This window comes from Cydia splendana, chromosome 2 (genome assembly GCF_910591565.1).
Source record: "Cydia splendana chromosome 2, ilCydSple1.2, whole genome shotgun sequence".
NCBI lineage: Eukaryota > Metazoa > Arthropoda > Insecta > Lepidoptera > Tortricidae > Cydia > Cydia splendana.
Window position 1 is genome coordinate 22,493,841 of NC_085961.1, and position 21,715 is coordinate 22,515,555.

The following is a 21,715-nucleotide window of genomic DNA, read 5'->3' on the forward strand; positions in this document are numbered from 1 at the left end:
GGCTTTGTCAAATTATAAATAAAAATTTGGTATTACTTTTTGCATAAATTTTCCTTATGAAATTCATTTTCACTTCCTTAACTTAGTAAAAGAGTCATATTTTTGGCCATGATTCCATTGTGGCCTAAGAGACTCATCGTAATTAACTTTCATTTAAATTAGAGATTATTCTTGGGAAAAAGGGAAGTTTCTCCGCGCTGGTATTTAACGTCGCACCTGCCCGAGGCGTCTTAGCGTGGTATAAATTAATGCGTCGCGAACTCAGCAAAAGTCAATTACACTTTATTAAAACCGTCTCCATTTATATCAATTTGACGCAAACTGTTACAAATACTGGTAATGTTCCGTCATTTCATCCGAGAATGAGGCGGGGCTACGCTTGCGCCGGCGGGTGCTCGGCGTCGGCGTCGCGTCGGCGGTCGGCGCTCAGCGGTCGGAACAAAGCGCGGCCCGCTACTCGTACGAGGCAACGCGGTCAGTACCTACGCAGCCGGCGAGCTCGCAGCCGGAGCCGCGCCATCTCTGTACCGCCGTAAGCGCCCCACGCGATCGTACTTCGCGATCTTCACGCTGAAACACGATTTTGGTTCCTGATCGCCCGATGAATATTTAACTACTCGACTCCCTAGCCCAGCTTACGCTACCAACGAACATGACAACACTTTGTTGACACACTTTTACTTGTAAAAGTTTATTAAATAGACTACGATGTCGATGGGTTAAACTACACAAAATGAAGGATATAAGTTCAATTTCGTGTTCGATGGCATCGCATGTTTTATTACTGCTCTTAATTGTCGGTACCGCGACATCATCCGACGGTAAGTTATTAGCATAAATGTAGACACCTCGTTGTAAATCTGAAGACATAGTGGCAAATAAGATACTGTTTTATGAAGCAACGACAACAACAGCTGTTGAATGTTAAATTGCTATTGTTTGAGTTGATTTTCTTCCAGTTGGAGTTAGTTAAGAAAACTTGTATTTTCATAAAACAATAAGATGAATTTCGTTCGTTTGAGAAAGCAATGATACAAAAAATGCTACTTTAGTTGGTTTATGAAAGGTTCTAATTAGATTGAAACAGAGTTACATTGCAATGCACATTGGATCTAACAAGATACCTTAAAACACAAAAAATGCTTTCTTTATTTAAACTTACAAGTTGCAATTTTATTTATTTTATCCCTTGTAAAAATCAAGCGCGGATTGTTGATATAAAATTTGCAAGCGGGAGACTCAAGTATTTCTGCTGCGGTTTCAAAATTATTAAGGCGAGGCCCCCTCAGAATATGTGATTGTGTAAAATGGTTTCTCAATCTGTCTCAACTCAATGTATATAGATTGTAGATACTATCTCAATAGTACCTACATAAAATCTTAAACAATAATGTTATATTTTGAGGTCCTCTGATACTCGTACCCGATAAATTGAATGAACTTCGTTTAATAAAAATTCTATAAGTAGGTATATCTACTTACATATTTGTACATTAGAACTTCTAATAATAATCCTAATTTTTGAAAATTTACCAAGCAGCAATGTACTGCATAACATAACATGACATGACATTACGAGATACGAGCTTTTTATAGTAACTGCCAACAAGCGTTGACGGTTATTTTGCAAAGCTCGTATCTTGTAACTTGTGTGTCACTTTACATTGCGGGCCGAATTATTTTGTATGGTTAATATTTAAATTTTATGTCTAAGCAAAATTTATCTCAGTATTCGGTCGTATTGTAATTTATAAACTGTATAAAGGTGGTTTTAATATTAATCATCATTCGCCTTCAGTGTCCTTTACTCCTACCAACTTGCCCACTTTATTTAATAAGTTACTTTTGATTGCTGCGCTGTTTATTGGGTTTTCGCATTTCTATGAAAAATAATAATTATAAAGGCTTCTGAGTAAATTCAATTACTTAGTTATCGACTACATGAGGGCGGGAGGATACGTAATTAATTAGTCGTAGGTGAGCGTGATAAATTTGATTTGATTTTCCGACGTAGTCTCCGACCTAATACGTGTAGCTCTTAACTAGTACTTATTCCACCTTCGTTCCCAGGCCTTGCAATACCTTCCTGAAAATAACCCATTTCTAGACCTGCAAAATACTCCTCTACAGCGACTTTGACTTCCGGCCTAATACCTACTAACAACGCTTATAAAATTTCACATGAATATGAATAAAATTTCAAAATGAAAATGATAAATGATTTATTTTGTTCTTATCATTTACAAAATAAGAATCAAGGTTGGAATTTCCTAGTAGGGTCAGGGGGAGTAAATATAAGACACGGGTAAAAATAAGACACAGTTTTTAACATTAAAAAATTTATTCTATTTCATTCATATCTCATTTAAAAAGAACACACAAGGCTTCTTTTTAAATGGAATATGAATGAAATAGAATAACACTTTAAACTCTCGCGTTTTGTACACATATTTAATTACACAAACGGGTCTACCGCGATATAATTTCATTGTTTTTACCTTTAATTCCGACGTTTCAGCTGAGTTGCACCAGCTGTGGTCACGGAAAGAAGAAGGAAGGACGGAAGGTCTTTCCGTGACCACAGCTGGTGCAACTCAGCTGAAACGTCGGAATTAAAGGTAAAAACAATGAAATTATATCGCGGTAGACCCGTTTGTGTAATTAAATATGAAATAGAATAAGTTTTTGAGTGTTAAAAACTTAGTCTAATTTTTACCCGTGTTTTATATTTACCCCACCTGACTAAGCAAATGAAATACTTGTGAAAACACAGTAACTGTGATATTTTTTATTACCATTGTTCAAATCGGGCCGTTCTTCGTTTGTAGCAAACTTCTGCCCACCTGAAATAAGTACAGTCAACTATAAAAATATGGGTGCACAAATCATCTCAAAAATATGTCCCATAGCTCTGAGCGAATTAAGAACTATGGGACATATTTTTGAATAAGTTGGCTTCATCCATATTTTTACAGTTGACTGTACACAGGTGAAAGTCTGAGGATGCATGATCAGGCGAACAAGACGGGAGTGGCAGCAAATCGAAGTGTAATTCGTTGATAGGATTTCCCATAGCTTTTTGAACACATGTGTGTACTGTGTATCCTAGCGTTGTATTGATGAAAGATGTTTTTAGTGTTCCGTACCCGAAGGCTAAAAATGGGACCCTATTACTAAGACTCCTCTGTCCGTCTGTCTGTCTGTCCGTCTGTCCGTCACCAGGCTGTATCTCATGAACCGTAATAGCTAGACAGTTGAAATTTTCACAGATGATGTATTTCTGTTGCCGCTATAACAACAAATACTAAAAACAAAATAAAATACATATTTAAGTGGGGCTGCCATACAACAAACGTATGATTTTTTACCGTTTTTTGCGTAATGATACGGAACCCTTCGTTTGCGAATCCGACTCGCACTTTTCTTTTTAACTCGTCCATGTCGTCTTTGTTCAATAAATTGAGTAAACTACATATGGAACAGATTAGCGTAATATTCTCTATTGATAGTTTGATGTTTTGGAAGATAATCTATTATCAAAATTCCACTCGCATCGGGACAGTCAAGTGCAAAAATATGGGTGCACACATCATCCTCAAAAATATGTCCCATAGTTCTTAATTCGCTGACATAAGAGCTATGAGATATATTTTTGAGTATGATGTGTGCACCCATATTTTTTTCACTTGTCTGTACCAAAAAACGGAAACTATCACTTTTCCAGACGATTTTACAGCTTAGATTTTTTGGAGTGCAATGGAACTAATGGACACCATTAAGTTACATCTGTTGTAACAAACCGATGAAAAAATCTGTTTTTGGCCGTCTAGGGCGAGCAGACGCTAGTACGGCCTCGTTTAAACTTAGCCACCCAGTTTTTAAGTATAGCAGAGCACATTCATCCAATACATTATTTAATTTTAATCTTTCATAATTATCCATCTCCTTCCTACCCTTTATATGAAGAAACATAATCACTGCTCTTCCTTAACCCCATCCTTTAGTGTGAAAGAAATGGTTGTATATTTTTCTACATTTATAAAGTATATATAGTGTTACATACAAGACACGGCAAACAATTTTCAAAAATACAGCTTAATATCGGAAAATAAATAGTATAGCAAAATACTATAAAAGTTTCTAAAAACCGTCATCACTATTACACATGAAATCATCAGTGCTTGTCAATTGGTAATGTACAATTCTAATGTAAAATAAACTATACCATTCTCAGTGATTTTGATCAACGGACTATTTAGGCAAAACTACTTGCTAATGAATGAAAAAAGATACAATTGATAAAACTTGCTACTTTTTTATAAGGACCAAACGTAATTTTTTTTTCCTGTTTTTGAAATCCACCCTTACACGTGATGAACCTAATTATCCGAATACAAACATCACAATACTAATATCGAAAATAAATTCTTTATATGTATAATTATAATTATACAACGTGAATTTAATTAAATTATTAATTAGTACAAATGCTTATAAATAAATCATAAAATACAGCAGCTTGAATAAACGTACTTAAACTACTATAATTAAATTTTAAAGAGCTTTATACTCAAGAAATATAAGAAGATTCTTTTCATTGAGCTACAGATCATTCAAAGCGAACAACCGTTTCGATCGAGAGCCGTGAAAACAATTAAAACATCAGACAAAGCTGAGATTTATTATTTAAATGGCATGAGCTCATGCCGCGCCGAACAATTGGCATATTTTTTCACCACGCCTGCTGAAGCGTTGATATCTATAACCCCATTATTCAGCGGATTAGCTTTTTGCTGGATGAGCTGTAGAATATTCAAAAGGGAATTACTGGATTTCGTTGAATCTGTGAGTGTGGCGTAACAATCCACGCTTTTGCGTCTATCGTCTTTTATGTCCATTATTCTTTACATTAATTAGCCGCCTGATTAACTCGGTATTAAATACGTGTTTTCACCTTTACCTATACTTAATAGTTTATAACTAGTTGTTTACAGTTGTGAAAAATGGTCATAATGCCTTTGCGTTTGCAGGACGCAGCGTTGAATATAATATTAGTGTTTTTACAATGTACCTATACATATAGGTAACTCCTATACCTAAAGGGTACATAGGGTTACGTTTGTCTTTACGTTTGATTTTAAATTTGCATTCCAGTCCAGTGATCGAATCCAGCACTGAACTAGATCGTTGACATTAAGTCATTTTCATCATCCAGTGAATTTATGGAGACTGTTACCAAAAGAAACAATACGTTAACGTTTAATCCAGCACGGTATTGACGGTCTACCTTATTCCAGTGGCGCTGGACTGGGCGAGCTGGAATCAAAAATAGAGTATCATTCCAGTCACTGGACTGGAATGATTATATTCCAGTGCTGGTTCACATTATTCCAGTAGCATTCCAGCGCCGGATTCGATCAGTGGACTGGAATGCCACTGGAATAGATGTGAATCAGGCATTATAGTCTGGCTCACAACTACACGATGTGAGCTTACCTTCTTCAACGCTCACCTCTCTACGCCATCTGATTTATAATTTCTGCGTGATTTCTCTTTCCTCACTTCATTTATATATTTTCGTCGCAAAACTCTTGATCCTTGATATAACATAGCATTTAGCGTGCAATTTATATTGCAATTTAAATTGAGTGCTAGAGTAACTTGTATCTCTCTTGACCGCAATTCCAAAACAAATTACTGACAGACTCGAGTTATAGGAACTTTCATCTCACAATTTACCTTGTGTATGATTATTTGTGAGTTGCGGCACTATGCTTCAATTTGTAGCTCGCGCCGGGACCGCCTTTGCAGGGAACTTGGTCCCGCTAGAACGCCGGTTCATTGCGACGCCAATTGCCACATAAACAAGCCTCCCCGACCCGAGTTATGCGGTTGCGATACCAAAACTTCGTTATTTACTATTCACACCACACATCATAAAACCAAGATCTTACTTAAGAAGATCAATTTACGTGCTATGCGTATAAATTTTATACCAAAGCAACTGAAAAGTTCTTAGTTCTTATGCCATTTTTGCAGTGGAACATAAAAAGGAAAAAAAGAGAAGAATCTGGAGCTTGAGATTTTTTGTAATATTCAAGACAACGACAAAGATACTCATACTCATTAATTGGTATCTTATATTCTTAAATAAAATATTACATGTCAACATCAGAAAATACATTTTAATCGTTAAATAATTGGCAATAGGCAGTAAAAAAATGTTTATAATTAAATTAAGTAGTAGATTTGCCTATGCTTTAAAACGACTTCGGGAAGTATCAACAGAAAATACAGCTCTTCTAGCCTTCCACGCCTATGTCATGTCAAATAATCTACGGTATGGAATAATTTTATGGGGTAATGTTAGGAATAAAGACCAAATATTTAGATTACAGAAAAGATGCCTACGTGCTATATATGGTCTTAATCAAACTGAATCGTGTCGTACGCTGTTTCTCGAGAACAAAATACTAACTTTTCCAGCCCTGTACATATTTTAAATCAGTATTTTGTTAAAAATAACCACAACATGTTTGAAGGTAGAAATCCAAGACCACGCCTTCAGTCTAAATATGGTTATGAATTATGATATTGGATATCCTGGGTCAAATTCGGCATTTTTTTTGAAAGAGTGTTATGGTTATGTGTCCAAAAAATATATAATAAATTACCAATCCACCTAAAAAAAATATGCCTATGGAATTTAAAAAACAACTTTTTAATTGGCTAGTGGATAAATGTATTTTTATCGGAATAAAAATGAAAATGTTAACTAATTTGGTTTTGTGTAGAATAAGTTAATTTACATATTAGTGATCTCTGATCTCAATTAGATTTAAGTTTCCATATTGTACGCCTGTCTGAGGCAGGACATGAAGACCGTTGTAAATTAGAATAACATCCTATGTAACTCATGACCAACAATAAATAATTTGATTGATTGATTGATTGAAATATACCTACATCCAACAAGTAGAACTATTTATTACCTTATCCTTACTAAGGACATAGGTAAGTTACATGAGACGTCTAACGCCCATGCAGACAGACTTTTGTAAATCAACCCTTAATATCTTATCATACATGTTGTTACACTAAATCGTTAAATACTTTATGCTTAGCTTTGTCATGATCTAATAATAAATTTAAGATTATATACCCACATTAACCATTTCATCCAAAATAATTATCTTCACAGCTTAGCCAAATCTTAATTAAATTACCACATTACGTAATGAAGGCGAAAATTAGGCAGGTAGTTAACCGTCGTTTGCTTTGACATTAGGTAACCAGTTAATGAATTTTAAAATCCAGCGGCTACAATAAGAGTTTGATAATATTCCCTGATTTGGTAAATGAAATTTGAATAGCGTGCTTGTTGGTAGGCCGGCAAACGACAACTTAGTGACTCTCACGCCACCACCGATTGGCGAGCACTGAAATTCTATTTTGTTGACTATTATTTTGACAAGACACAAGCAGCATTTCTATTTAAAAGTTTTTGGACTGCTTTACATAATTAATACTAAATGTATCTGAAAAACGTTTTTTTAAGGCGACTGATTATATGGAACTACTTTTTTTGTACAAAATCCAATAGTTGGTTTCTCCTGGCTGACTTTTGGGTAATTTCAAAAAGAGCTTAAATCTAGAAGTCAACCAGGGGAGGCTGACCAATTAAGGCTTTTTGGAGTTTACTCCTTAAGAATCGATTTTCATATAGGTACAAACCCGGGGTAACATGAACATTTACGGGCAGTAAAATCAAACCTTACGTAACGCGTTAAGTTATGTTTTGTGCGCTACTTATCTTAGGTCATTTCTCAAAAAGTTGGCACCGCCGCCTGTAACTAGGTTTATGTTAGAACTTTTTTTTCATTATGTATAATTTTTATAAATAATATTTTAACACATATTTAGAGAGACTTTTTACACAGAGGCCTAATACTTAGAAAAAGATTTAATAAAAATTGATTGCAAAAAAAAAATTGTAACTACGTTTATCCGTTAACCTGCCGTGTCCCAAGGCGAGGTACTGATGTTCCGGGCTATGAAAACCACACAAATTATTAACTTAATTTAACGTCATTACCGTATTTTATTAAAATATATCCTATATTAACTTTTAAAGTATTACTATCGCATAACAATATTATACTTATATTTTAAGTTATTCGGCTTCAAAGTTTGTCCAAGGCAATACTTAACATTCACCTGGCGCGTCACGTTCACGACGATTGTATAATCCCCACCGCACCTATCCCGTCTCACTCCGCACGAGCCGAAGGCGTCACTCATCAGCTATCACCTGGTAGGACGAAGACGTGGTTATTGTGCTTCGCAAATAAAACACAAACGACAAAGTATCGGAAATTGGAGTTTGTAATGGGTAAGTACTCTTTATCCTGGCGTCGATATCTTGCTAATTGTGTAACCTATCGCATTACTATTAAGATATGTAACGTAATCAATAGTTTAGTTTTATATTCCTAAGTATGGAGTTCATCAAGCTAATACATTTTGTATATTCACGATATAACTGCCATTTTCCCCATCACCTGCATATCGTCCACCTGGCTAAAACTGCCAGGTGGATGAGATTTTGCGGCAGATTAATGTCACTGATACCACAACTAATACTCGTAACTATATAATTATATAGCGGTTATATCGCTTTTGTGTGTTAATTTAGGAATAAAAACTATCCTGTCTGTCAAAGCTGCATATTATTCAAATTTGTGTACCTTTATCTTAAGTCTCGTTAACCTGTCCAAAAAAGTCAGGTAAATGATGCACGGGCAGGTGAATGAAGCGTCATTCACCTGCCATATGACAGGTGAACGATAACTATTTAAAATCCACGTTACATATACTCAAACAGTGATTATGTTTATTAAGTCGTTAGTGGACAACTGTTTCTGCATACAAACGTAGACCCCATTTTCCTCCCTAGGTTTATTTTATGAAAAAAAAAATTTGTTACACTAATGTCGTAAGTAGATTTGTGACGTCCCACGGGAAAAGGTACCTTATGAGGGTTTTTAGTTTTAGACATTTATTAAAATGTTTTGTAAAAAGGTGAAAACATGCTCATTTTGTTTATTGTGTGATGAGATGACGGGCGAGAGAGAGAGGTATGGATGAAAAGAAAAAGACATGCTGCGTCGACCCCAAATGAATGGGGCAAGGGCAAGCGAATGATGATGATAATCTGAAACCTCAATTCTTAACGTTTGTTTACCTGACCGATTTTGAAAATTCTTTTTTTGATTGTATGTATATGCATACAGATTGGTCCCGTTTTTGTCAAAACCCAGTTCTGATGATGGGATCCATGAAGAATCGAGGGAACTCCTCAAATCTTAAAGGCATACATATAGTGATTTTTGTGTTTTTATTTACAAATCAAGCATATACATTCACAAAAGTGACATTTGATGAAGTGAAACTGCTGATGAAGATCAGAACGGAACTCTTCAACGACGCATAGTTCACGTTTGGCGATTTGGCAATTTCTCTATCTAGGGTACCTACTGCTCTCCCAACACGTGTTGGATGACCAAAACAGCGTATGCCTATGATGAACCAAGTCTATTCCACTCGTACTTCGAGGGTTCAGCATCAGCTCAATCTTGGGTACTGCGCTCCCAAGTGCTCGTTAAGACGTGTTGGATGACCAAAACAGCGTGTGCCTATGTTGCACTAAACCTGAGTTCCACTAGGTACTGCGAGGGTTCATCATCAGTTCTATCTTGGGTTCTGCTCTCCCAAATGCTCATCAAGACGTGTCGAATGACCAAAACAGCGTGTGTCTATGTTGCACCAAACCTGAGTTCCACTAGGTACTGCGAGGGTTCAGCATCAGCTTTATCTTGGATACCACTTTTCCAAGTGCTCATCAAGACGTGTTGGATGGCCAAAACAGCGTGTGTCTATGTTGCACCAAACCTGAGTTCCACTAGGTGCTGCGAGGGTTCAGCATCAGCTCTATCTTGGGTACTGCCCTCCCAAATTCTCATCAAGACGTGTCGAATGACCAAAACAGCGTGTGTCTATGTTGCATCAAACCTGAGTTCCAGTAGGTACTGCGAGGGTTCAGCATCAGCTCTATCTTGGGTATTGCTCTTCCAAGTGCTCATCAAGACGTGTTGGATGACCAAAACTGCATGTGCCTATGTTGCACCAAACCTGAGTTCCACTAGGTACTGCCAGGGTGAATAGACAGCAAGATTGAATGTTTACTTATTCACAAAAACTTGTTGTTAAATTGGGAATCGAATCGAAGGTAAGGTGGGTCAGAATCCAAAATTGGAATCATCGTAGTGGACAATAAGGTCCCTTTGTATAGAAAATGACACATTTTTCGATTATTTTTAGAAGACATTGAAAATGATGTGGTGGACAGGTGGATGACACTCATTTCAGGTGAATGATGACAGGAAACCAGGTTAACGGCAACGGACACAGGTTAATGACGCCTCTCGATAACCTGTCAATATTTTCATTGGAATTTGTACTTATTTCTCGATAACCTGCTTCTACTATCAATAACCTGGAGACAAAATATCTTTCACCTGTCCTTGATATCATTCACCTGAATTTCAAACGCCTATATCTTCTAAACTAACTGAAGGAATTGCTTCCCTTCCACATTTTCTAATAGTTTAAGTTGCCTTTTAACGATCCCAATAAAAAAAATTGCGAAAATGCAAAATTTTTGAAAAACATAAATTTTATCCTGGCGGTGCCAACTTTTTGAGAAACGACCCTTACCCATCCCCTAACAACGGCTGCATGGAATACCTACTTTATTCAATTTCAACCAATAACAAAGTCGATTTTCGGAGTTTTGATCTACAAAACAAAATGTGTTTGTGTTACACATAATACCCAACTGGCGTGAAGTGGCGCCGAATAGGGCAAAGTGGCGCTCTCTTGTGTCAGAGGCCAAGTCTAATATTTTTGGGTCACTGAGCCAGTGTTGAACGCATGAGATCAACGGAATGTAGGCAAAATTACATTTTACATTAGATAATCTAATGACACTATTGTTTAACGCAGTAAACACAGCGGTAGGCGTATTGTATTTTTTCATAAATTTCATCAACGCTGCGTTTATCGCATAAAATAACCGCGCGCTTTAGTAATTTTATAATCAATTTTACATATTTTTAGGTACATTCGCTTAGATTCGGAGAATTTGGTAGCCGTGTGTAAAATTTTAACGCGCCCTCAGTCCCTCGCTCTAATGAAGCCAATTTTCTGCGCTCGCTCCACCTTGCTTTCCTTTTGAATTTTCTCGCGTATTTTCCTTGTCATCCATCTCCTTTCGCATTTCAATCCAGACAGATTACTCTTGATTTCAAATTCCACCTTCATTGATTCCTACAATGCAGGCGGATAAGTACAACAGGATGTACAATTTTAGCAATATTTTTGAAAGACATAGTTTCGTCAGTCAAAAGTTTGTAATATTTCCTACTGCCGTATTCGAATTTCAAGATATTCACAAGAGACGACACGTACTAGATCCATTCTAGATACGTTATAGTTTAGATATCAACTAGTTCTATTTTGCAGCGCAATTCGGGCAACCAATGTCACTTTTACGTTAGATAGAGTAAGATATCTATTAGATGTGAATTGGATCTCTAAGTCATATCCTGTGGAAATCGTTCAACAGTATCTCCAGAATCGCGCAAATGTCAAATTTGACAGGTTAGATCTTAAACATATCGTTATCGTATCTTGGTGATGTCTAAAAGATGTCTAATAGATGTCTATTTCAAAATCCGAATCGGGCCTCTACTTAACCTCGGGCTAGGATTTCTGTGAAAAGAAATGCAATGATGATTATTGGTAAATCAAATAAGAATGTTGTATGACGCTTTTGACGGTACATCGTTAGTTTATATTTGGTTTGCTTCTCTGCTAAATTGGTCGCTGCTTTTTGTGTACGATCCACACTATTTGGTCTAGAGTCAGCTGCGACGGAAGCGGCATTACGAGTGTCTGCGCGATACAGATATACTCTCTGCGTCTCTATTCAAAATTAACAAGCCGTAGGTTTACGTAGCCGTTACACTCGGGTAGTAGTTTCGCAATAATGGCACGGCATTGTGCCCGAGACTTGACTTATAATCCCGCCATTGTAAGTGTTTCGTATGTCTCTGCGGTGCTTTATTAAATTACTCCTTAAAGCCCCTTAGTCATGCTCATCCAATATGCTCACTTTTACATTAGCTGCATATTATAATGTTACCTACTAACTCGTAATGTTGGTAAACACATGAGAATAAGTTTGTACTTTACATATTATTTTAAAATGTCAGGTATTATCAGATAAAACCACATGTGAGTAGGGACAGTAGGGTTACGATCTTACGATCCAATGTTATTTTAACTACCTTGTGACATTGCATTATTATTTCTTGTGATATGACCGCCATATCACGAAATTTACTGACTTCATATGGAGACTCATTGCGGTGACTTGATACGCGACGGCGGGGTGCGGGCGCCCGGCACCGGGCGTCACGACGGTCGCCGGTGTTATAATTCTCCATATTTCCTATGTTACCCATAATTTGCAAAGCTTACCCATATTTTTAGACCGTCTACACCAACTGTCGCATTCCACACGACATTCTGCGGTGCTTCAATATGTGGTTTCCGCACCACAACTCCACTTTTATTGACAGTTGAACTGCAACGCTCGATATAGCGCTCAGTCACGAAGCAAACAAACGTAGGTATTAAGTGAATCTGGCGTAGCGTAGGATTTGGCAGTTTCACGTCGTTTTAAAGTATCTATGCACACGAGCACAGGCACGCGCGGTTTCCAATCTGCCGGTATGAGGCGTAAACCATAGTCGCCCGCTGACGTGTTCCACGTGTTGTAAAACTTTTATTGCTCTTCTTTTTCAACTCGACCGATCCTTCACATGTGAATATAAATGCGTGCATCCAGTCGACGGTTGTTATCACAAGTTTAAAATGAATGTACACACTCTGCGTCACAAACCTACCTCGAAACTGAGATCGTTAATTAATTATCATAAAAGGTAGGTACACCTCTAATGGGTGCCCCTCCAGTTGAACCGCTTAAAGGAGTGACTCTTAATTTGCAATTTAAATGCATATATATGTAACTATCAGTTTCGTTAAATATAACGTAAGTAGATGTAGGTATGCTCTTTATTGTTATTGGGAACTTTATTTTATCTATTCCCGACTTCATGTGGGGCAAGGACAAAATAGGATAACACCCACTAGATTGGTTGTAGAACCATGCTTAAAATGTTCTTCGTAATATTGGTTCCTGAAGCACTCGGACAAATCTTGGGCATACATGCAGAGACAAAAAATCACTTGTCAAAAACACTCCAAGATCTACGTATGTTGCCGTGGGTGCAGGTACGGATGTCGTGGGTGCCGTACAGTTTTCATACAAACAAAACGCATAATTACAAGTCACACGTTTGAATGATAACTATTTAGACGATTTAAATAAAAAATGGATGTTTGAATTTGTCAAATGTTCAAAAGTATACATAATGCTCATTTATCATAACCTCTGCAATTTTTATCACTAATAATTTTACTGCAACGTATAATAAGTATAACAACTTTTTTAATATCGAATCTTAGTGATGCTTTAACTCTGCGGTCGGCAACCTGCGGCCCGCGGGCCGCATGCGGCTCGCGAACCTGTCACTTGCGGCCCGAGAGGCGCCTTGGCTATTTTGTATGTAATAGTGACAAACAATTCAATGTCTCATAAAGTCATAAATATTAACAAAGTACGGCCCGCGTCACCTCCGTTAACTACTATGTGGCCCTTGGCTGCTAAAAGGTTGCCGACCGCTGCTTTAACTGAACGTTATGCACAAGTGCACATTGATGGTTATACAGGATGTAACAAAAATAGTGGGGACCCGTTTAAGGGCGTATTCGGTATCGTGTTCTGATTAGAAAAACAGTAAAAGAAAAAAAATGTTGACGCGAAAAAATTTTTTTTTTCTGTAGGGCAGGTCGATCCCCACTATGTTTACGCTCCTTGTATACAGTCTGAAATATTGCAATTCGATTTTATACAATGTGAAAATATGTTACTTGTTTATGTATAAATCATTACACACCCTTTACCTAGATGGTAACACCAAAACTTTATGCTTAAGCTAAATAATAGCGTATAATATCATAACATATAGATTTCGTAGTTTCATATCAGATTCCAAACAAACGTGCCGAATTCCAAAACACCCAGTTAACGCCACGAGAACTATATCGGATGGAGTTAGGGAAACACTGGCAAAGTTTAAGCTACTTGTTTTGTCATTGACGGTTTCCGAGGATGGCAACACGTATACAAATAAAGCAACGGTGAAACTCAATAGCCGGGTGATAAGACATTGGTGAATGTTCGGGTGATATTTATGCAGTAGCGTTGCGTGGCATCGCCGTGCCGACACGCTGCGGCACCGGCGCGGCGTCGCAGGACGCGTCACGACACACCCGTGCTTCGTCGTCGCCACACTCCTCTGTCGCCCACCACTGATTTATAACAGCAATATAACGCCAACTGTCATCCAGATATTTTTATAACTTTCATACGGTCTTCGTATTCTTATCGCTTTCACTGCTTGGCAACGTGTGTGCTTTGTGTAGTTATTTTATTTTACTATATAAGAATCTTACGTAAATGTTTCTGATAGTTAGTTTTTGCTTTTTTGCACAAGCTTGTGAGACGTGGATATTTTTGGAAATACCTAGTATTTCTGGATGTTCACAACATGACATTTAAATTCTGTTCATTTTGACAAAGTACGAGTAAATCGGCGATCTTCTAAGAGAAGACTGGGTAGTTGTAAAGTGTCATTCTATGGAACTAACTTGCTAACTATGTAAACAAACCGCCATATTGAAATTGTCTCTGAATGATGAATTTACTAGTGACTTTTGTTTACACAGTTAGCAAGTTCCATAGAATGACACTTTATAGGTTGTATTGTCATAAACACTCAAACTTTTGCAGTATATTGCGCATTTGAATAGTTTCCGGCACTAAAGTAACTAATTAAATGCGCGCAATGGAAAATCATTTCGCGCTATAATTCGCAAACTTCATATAACTTAGCTAACCACAATTTACGTACATGTTTGTGTGTGCTTTGAACAATGGCTAAAACTAAAATTAGACGCAACTGATAATAAACAGGGCGGAGAAATCGGATCCGGGCTAAATTGGCTTTATCAGCATCTTATTGTGGGGGGCCGGGCTCGCCCGCCGCCTTATCCACAGCTAACCGCTAATTGTGTTCATGTGTATACACAACTCCAATTCCCTCCATTTCGCACGACGAGGCCTCGCATTTCAACACCCCGCCGCCATTCGCAGCCATTTACAAGCGTCGATAGCGATACCAACGTACGTAATTGCTGCGAGATTGATAGGTATACCGCACAATACGTACTAGCCATGTCCAAGTGAATCTTGTTGCATTTTGCATAAAATCGATACTCATGAATAGGTTCGCAGCGGAGCCGCTGTGTAGTCGCAAGAGAATAGCCGCTCGAATTTGTCGAAATCGGTTTTATATTTATAGCAGCCCTGTAGCATTCGACTCAGTTAATTTTATCTCTGATCGACAATGTCAAATTACCACAAATATGCCCGGTGAAATACGTTTGAGTGGGAGCAGTTCACGAATTACCTATTTAACAAAGCAAAATGTTGATGTTTGTAGGTCAGTGACTTAGAACTTAACGAGTTTTTATTTTATTGTTTGAGTATTCTATAGTTATGACACGACACTCAGCACACGTATTACCTACTGTGTTTATTAATCAAAATAATTATACTTGTGTTTAATCAAATGAGCTCAATTATTGCAGTCAAGTTTTAATGGGGCTAAAATTAATTTTATTTTTTAAATAGCGCGGCGTCACGGCAGATCTCCAAGGAGACACGACCTTGACGTATTTCGAGAAGATTAGATACAGAGATACGTGGAAGAAAGAGATGAGGGCTTTTGCCCAGCAGTGGGACACAACAGGCTGGCAAATAATAACAATAAACAGTAATTCACTAAGTAATAGCTAATAGGAAACAATTTGTTTTCAAATTTAACATTCATGCGCAGATGACCAAATAATACGTAATCGTTGAACGTACTTTAATATGTAAAGAACGTAACAGTCTTTCGATAGAACAGCGTTAAGTGACATTTTACTAGTAGTGCGAGTATTAAGATTTTCTAGGCATTGTGATGATTTTGTTGTTAAATATAAATATTATTACATGAAACAAACCGGTGTTTCAGTTTTATGGCTCTACTGTTCTTATAAATAAAAAAAATAAAAAAATACTGCCCTCATTTAAAAAAAGAAATGTGAAATATTCTTTACTTTGCTTAATTTCAGAAAAATTAAACAAAATTTAAATTTTTATATAACAAAGTTTGACTGTATGGTAGGGTGGAGCGAAATCCAAAATTCTTGAATATAGCAATGGAACCCCTCTAAAAGGATGTCTATTTTTTTATTATTTAAGGGAAAAATAATAAAACTAATATTGGAATGTACTTTTAGCCCTCTACTATTCGATTATATATAGCAATATATGTATATTTTTATTAAATTTAATTTATGCTTATTTTTTTTATAACAAGTTTTATTCATTAAATAACAGCTTTTTCTTACAGATATACTCGATTCCTATACTTATTTTTGTTTATAACGTATATTCTTATGACATGGTAAAACCACGTAAATAGGGGTTTTATGGAAAATGACCTTTAACCCGGATATTGTGCACAAATTGGAGTTTACAACCCATAACAGAATCGTGAAAACTATTTTGAACATGATAATATAATAAAAAGAATACTAATATAAGTATATATATATGCCTAACATACGTGAGAACATGACCCAAAAAGAGCGTTAGCGACGCCGAAGGGCGAAATTTGACGCTTATTTAAACATATAAGTAGCCGTTTTTTGCAGTAAAATGATACTTTTCGTAATCAATAACATCGTTACTTTGACACAAGAATGTCTAAAAAAAATAACTCATATATTTTTTTTACACTGTAGCATTTTCCTTGTTTTGCATGAAATTGCTGTTTAATATAAAATTTTGAAATTATATTATTTCATAAATATTGAATAATGCACTAAAATTTTGGTAATAACTTATTATACGCTTATTAAGTATTACGAGTATATAATTTCAATAAAATGTACACATATTAGTGAAATAGCATACATATTTTAATAACTGATGAATTTTTTTTTTTTTTTGTTTTTTTCTTTAGCCTATTAGTGTGTCCCACTGCTGGGCAAAGGCCTCCCCTCTTTCCCGCCACTTGTCTCTGTCTAATGAAAATTTACCTTTATTAATTTCTTTAGCGGCTGAGTAGAGGGCTAAAAGTAGTGTTGATTTTGAAACTTTTTATAATCACTTTATTCTACATGACAAACTGCAACTTTTGGTACCGGTTCCACATTGATAATCAAAAAATTTTTTTTTCATACAACGACGCTCCACCCTACTGTATGGTGCGTTGAGTATTTGTAAGAATTTTTTACATTTTGGCTACTATATTTCCAAACACGCATACACTACATATATTTCACAGCAGCTGTGTATTTGTACATATGGGAAAACAGATGCTATTGCATATAGCCGGAGCCGCTACGAATAAGCTACGCTACGCCGTAACGCTAGTCTATTCTACACTCCGTCGCCTACACTATCACTTTGCCGAGTCAAGTGCGCTGCAAATGGGCAGGCAGGGGCGAGGACATAGCATTTACTGGTATGCACTACACTACCGACCTGGGTTCCACATTAGTAATCGACACCTCGCGAATATCTGAAACTACAGGAGTAGTGTTCACACTTAGTCTTAACTATTAATTCCTTTTATGGCCGCAAGTCATATTTCTTTCTTAATTAGTTGTTAAGAAAACGACAAATATGACACAGCAGCCTAGTATTACGAACGTAATCGATCTAGGGACCCAATACCGGTATATTTTTCATACAAATAAACCGGTATTCAATTTCAGTATCACGGTTGTTTATGTATGTATATTTATGCACTTAATTTAATCAATGTGATCAATCATTATGCTTACCTATCTACCTAAATACTATTCTACAATATCAAAGAAATATTGTTCCTTACACAATATCAATGAGATGTTGTGATTTTTAGTTATACCGGTAACGGTCCCTAGATCGATCACGATATTTCCGCGCGTGTTTGAAAAAATTATAAAAGTTTAAATTATTATCTTTTTATAGTGTATTAAACTTTTTAAATTTACGTGTACTTGGCCTTGCAGCTACGTAAAATTTGAACCGTAAAATGATTGATATCATTATTATTAAAATTAGAATACCGCTCTTGGTCTTTTAATACATTACATATGCAATACATTAAAGTTTTAAGATTAACTTGCAAGAAGCATAAGAAAATGAGCTAAGAGCATGCACGACATCTCTCTCAGTGCATCTGGATGGCACTTATACATCGGTTCATCTATTCACATATTAAACTTATGATACTTACTTATCAAAAAATATGTGTTAAGGCTCGAATAACTAAACAGTAATATATTTCTAACTGAACAGGCCGTAAACTCCCTTACAAAAACCAACTTCATAATTAAGTTGTCACACCCGCATTTAAAATATAACCGCACAATGGTTCTCTGATGAATTTTTCAATTAGAGCCGCAGTCAATTTAAGATAAAAGAGGTAAGTACTTACGGCACAATACGTACGGTTGGGAAGAAAATCTAATTTGCGTGGGTGTCCGGCCGGACTTTTGTCACAGCGCACTGTGGCAATTAGGCAAATACGCGGGCACGGGCAGGGACACGCGCGCGGCGCGGGCGGCACGTGTTGACCACTTAAGGCTTGATGAACCGGCCACGCGTAATCGTGTTCCAAGCACTGGTCTATTAAACCCACCTATGCCACTGATAGGGTTCATTTGTGTAATTAAATCATAGTTCAGTCAAAATGAGATTCATAATCGCTGGAGTTAGGTGTGAATTATAACTGAAAATGGTGCCTAAATACAAAGACTAACCAGATTTTGCCGAACAAAAAAAACAGTTATTTATGGAATATGGAAACTGTTGTACCCTGGACCTACATTTACCACGGTTGTTGAAATATATACATATATCATTTATATAATTAGATGGTATCATTAAATATCGAAACTAATCGATATCGATAGCAGTTGCTATCGCGAGAAAAAAATATCTGTTATGAAAAATGAGTATATCGAACTTTATATCAAGCATGATAATAATTTAAGTCTCGCTTATAGACAGTAAAACTTAATAAATATTTAAATTAAGTTAAAGTTACGTTAATTATCTGCTCGATGATAGGATAATTTCAAGATAATCTCAACTGGAAGTGCTATTACAAAGCTTACGCAAGTAAGCGCAAACTATTGATCTCCCACACAAAACTTGAATTTCGCGCCTGTTTCAACTGACCAAATTGGCTTGCCAGAGTATAATTATCTACCCACTTAACTAAATTATGTGTTATAAAATTCAATACAACATATTATTCCACATTGTCCGTGGTGATAATGTCCACACTGTCCACAGTTAGGGTTTTACGACTTGTGCAAGCCAAACAGTGGCTCCGTTTGACTCGAGAAAGTGAAAGGTGACATAGCTACCAAATGACTACTTATTGTGATAAGTAGCGATACCTCAGCACAGCAAAATTGTTAAGCCATCCGTTTTGGTACATGTTTGTTAACATCTTCTCCATACATCCTCGCTTTCCCGTCGAATCCTAATGTTTCTAGTAAATGATCTGCTCGGCTAACTTGATACCTACTAATTAGGCACTAGTTTTAACGAAAGCTAATTGCTAAAAGGCTGCTCGTGGAATAAGTTAGTAAAAGTGTAACATTATGTTATTAAATTCCTAGTAGTCATGGCATTCTGAATTAGCACTACAACTAAACAAACTAACATCACCAACAAACACAATCATTTCATCGGTTCATCACACTTCAAACTCAATAGTAGTTATGTTGAAATTTATCTCGAAGTTTTGATAACGACTGATAATGTAAGGAAACGTTCATTGAATGGTGGTGAATATGTGTCTCAGTTGACAATATGGCGCCGTGTTCATTGCATTCCACCGTCGATGGTAATCCAGCCCGAGCACTAAACATTGCACGCTTTTTCGATTGATTCGTCAAAGTTACTTCAGTCGCTGGGCTGGCAATGATCAACTGAAGGTCGTTGCTTTAATGATGCCACAGAGCTTTATATACAGGAGGGAAGTTTTTAAACACATAATACATATTATTCGTTGTCACACGTGAGACGTGAGCAGGACTAATCCTGCACACTCAGTAACTGATAATTGATCGATCACCGTCGTATTTAGGAGATACAACAACACTTTTTCCTATTTTTTAACTTTTTGGTGATGGCAAATTTAATTCTCAACAATCATGGTCACCCTACAGGACCTAATTAATAAACATAAAACCTCTTTAACCGTAATGGCATTTTGATTACGAAGAAAATAAACTGTAAAACTTGAGTGAGATACGAGTTTTCAAAAGTAACCAGACCATGATGACAGTAATGACATTCAATTTGACACAGAATATCGGTAGTTTAGTATTCAAATTTTAGGGTGACCATGCATGTCGTAAAAAAATTAATAACTTTTTTTTTCAACACGACTAGAAAATTAAAGTTAACCTCACTATTACTGATACGAAATAGTTGCTTATAATTAACGATATGCGCAGTGTTAGTCCTGCTCACGTCTCCTGAATCACCCTGTATATGTAATGAGGGTATATTTACTTTGTTAAGGTTTTGAACTTGTTGTCTTGGCTAAAACGAGTGTTTGGCAAAATTAAATATCTATAGGAAAAATTCCAGGAAAATATCTAAGAATAAAAATTATAATATGTTCCTCATAAATATTCTTAAGATTTTGCTGATGACCATTGTTTTCCTTATCCAATTATTTTTAGGGTTCCGTACCCAAAGGGTAAAACGGGACCCTATTACTAAGACTCCGCTGTCCGTCCGTCCGTCCGTCCGTCCGTCCGTCTGTCCGTCTGTCACCAGGCTGTATCTCACGAACCGTGTTAGCTAGACAGTTGAAATTTTCACAGGTGATGTATTTCTGTTGCCTCTATAACAACAAATACTAAAAAGTACGGAACCCTCGGTGGGCGAGTCCGACTCGCACTTGTCCGGTTTTTAATTAATTAGCGGGCTTCTTTCAAAAAACTTGTACATAATTCCCTTCTTAATCTGCTGTTTTATATTGTCATTAAATAATCATGAGACTTTTAACAAGATACCTCTTAGCTTAGCCTAATGTTTTTTCAGTAGAGAGCTTAATTAATCAAAGTTTATATTTTTTTTATTTGATGTAAATTATGCCCTGTCTTCTATAAGCTTGTCAAATTCTATCCAACCATTACGATGGACCACTTTATAGATCATATTGTAACAAAAACATGCATATAAAATATAACTCTTCATAATTTTTTGAGGTATTTTTCATTTAGCTGTTATTTGTGTTTAAGGAGTGCTGGTTATTTGAATATTGTATGTCGAGCGTTATTCCATTGTTTACCCAAGAAATTTTTCATATCATAATTTTATACGATTTTTAGAGAC

The 21,715-nt window shown here is 36.4% G+C and overlaps 1 protein-coding gene across 1 annotated transcript in view; it reads left to right on the forward strand.

Moving 5' to 3' along the window:
* The first annotated feature begins 330 nt into the window (after positions 1 to 330).
* Positions 331 to 21,715, forward strand: part of LOC134806011 (lachesin-like) — a 50,815-nt gene continuing 29,430 nt past the window's right edge. Inside the window, exon 1 of the mRNA XM_063779212.1 lies at positions 331 to 821. Within this exon, the coding sequence (XP_063635282.1) occupies positions 734 to 821 (88 nt within the window). The 5' untranslated portion in view covers positions 331 to 733. The remainder of the gene's footprint in view (positions 822 to 21,715) is intronic.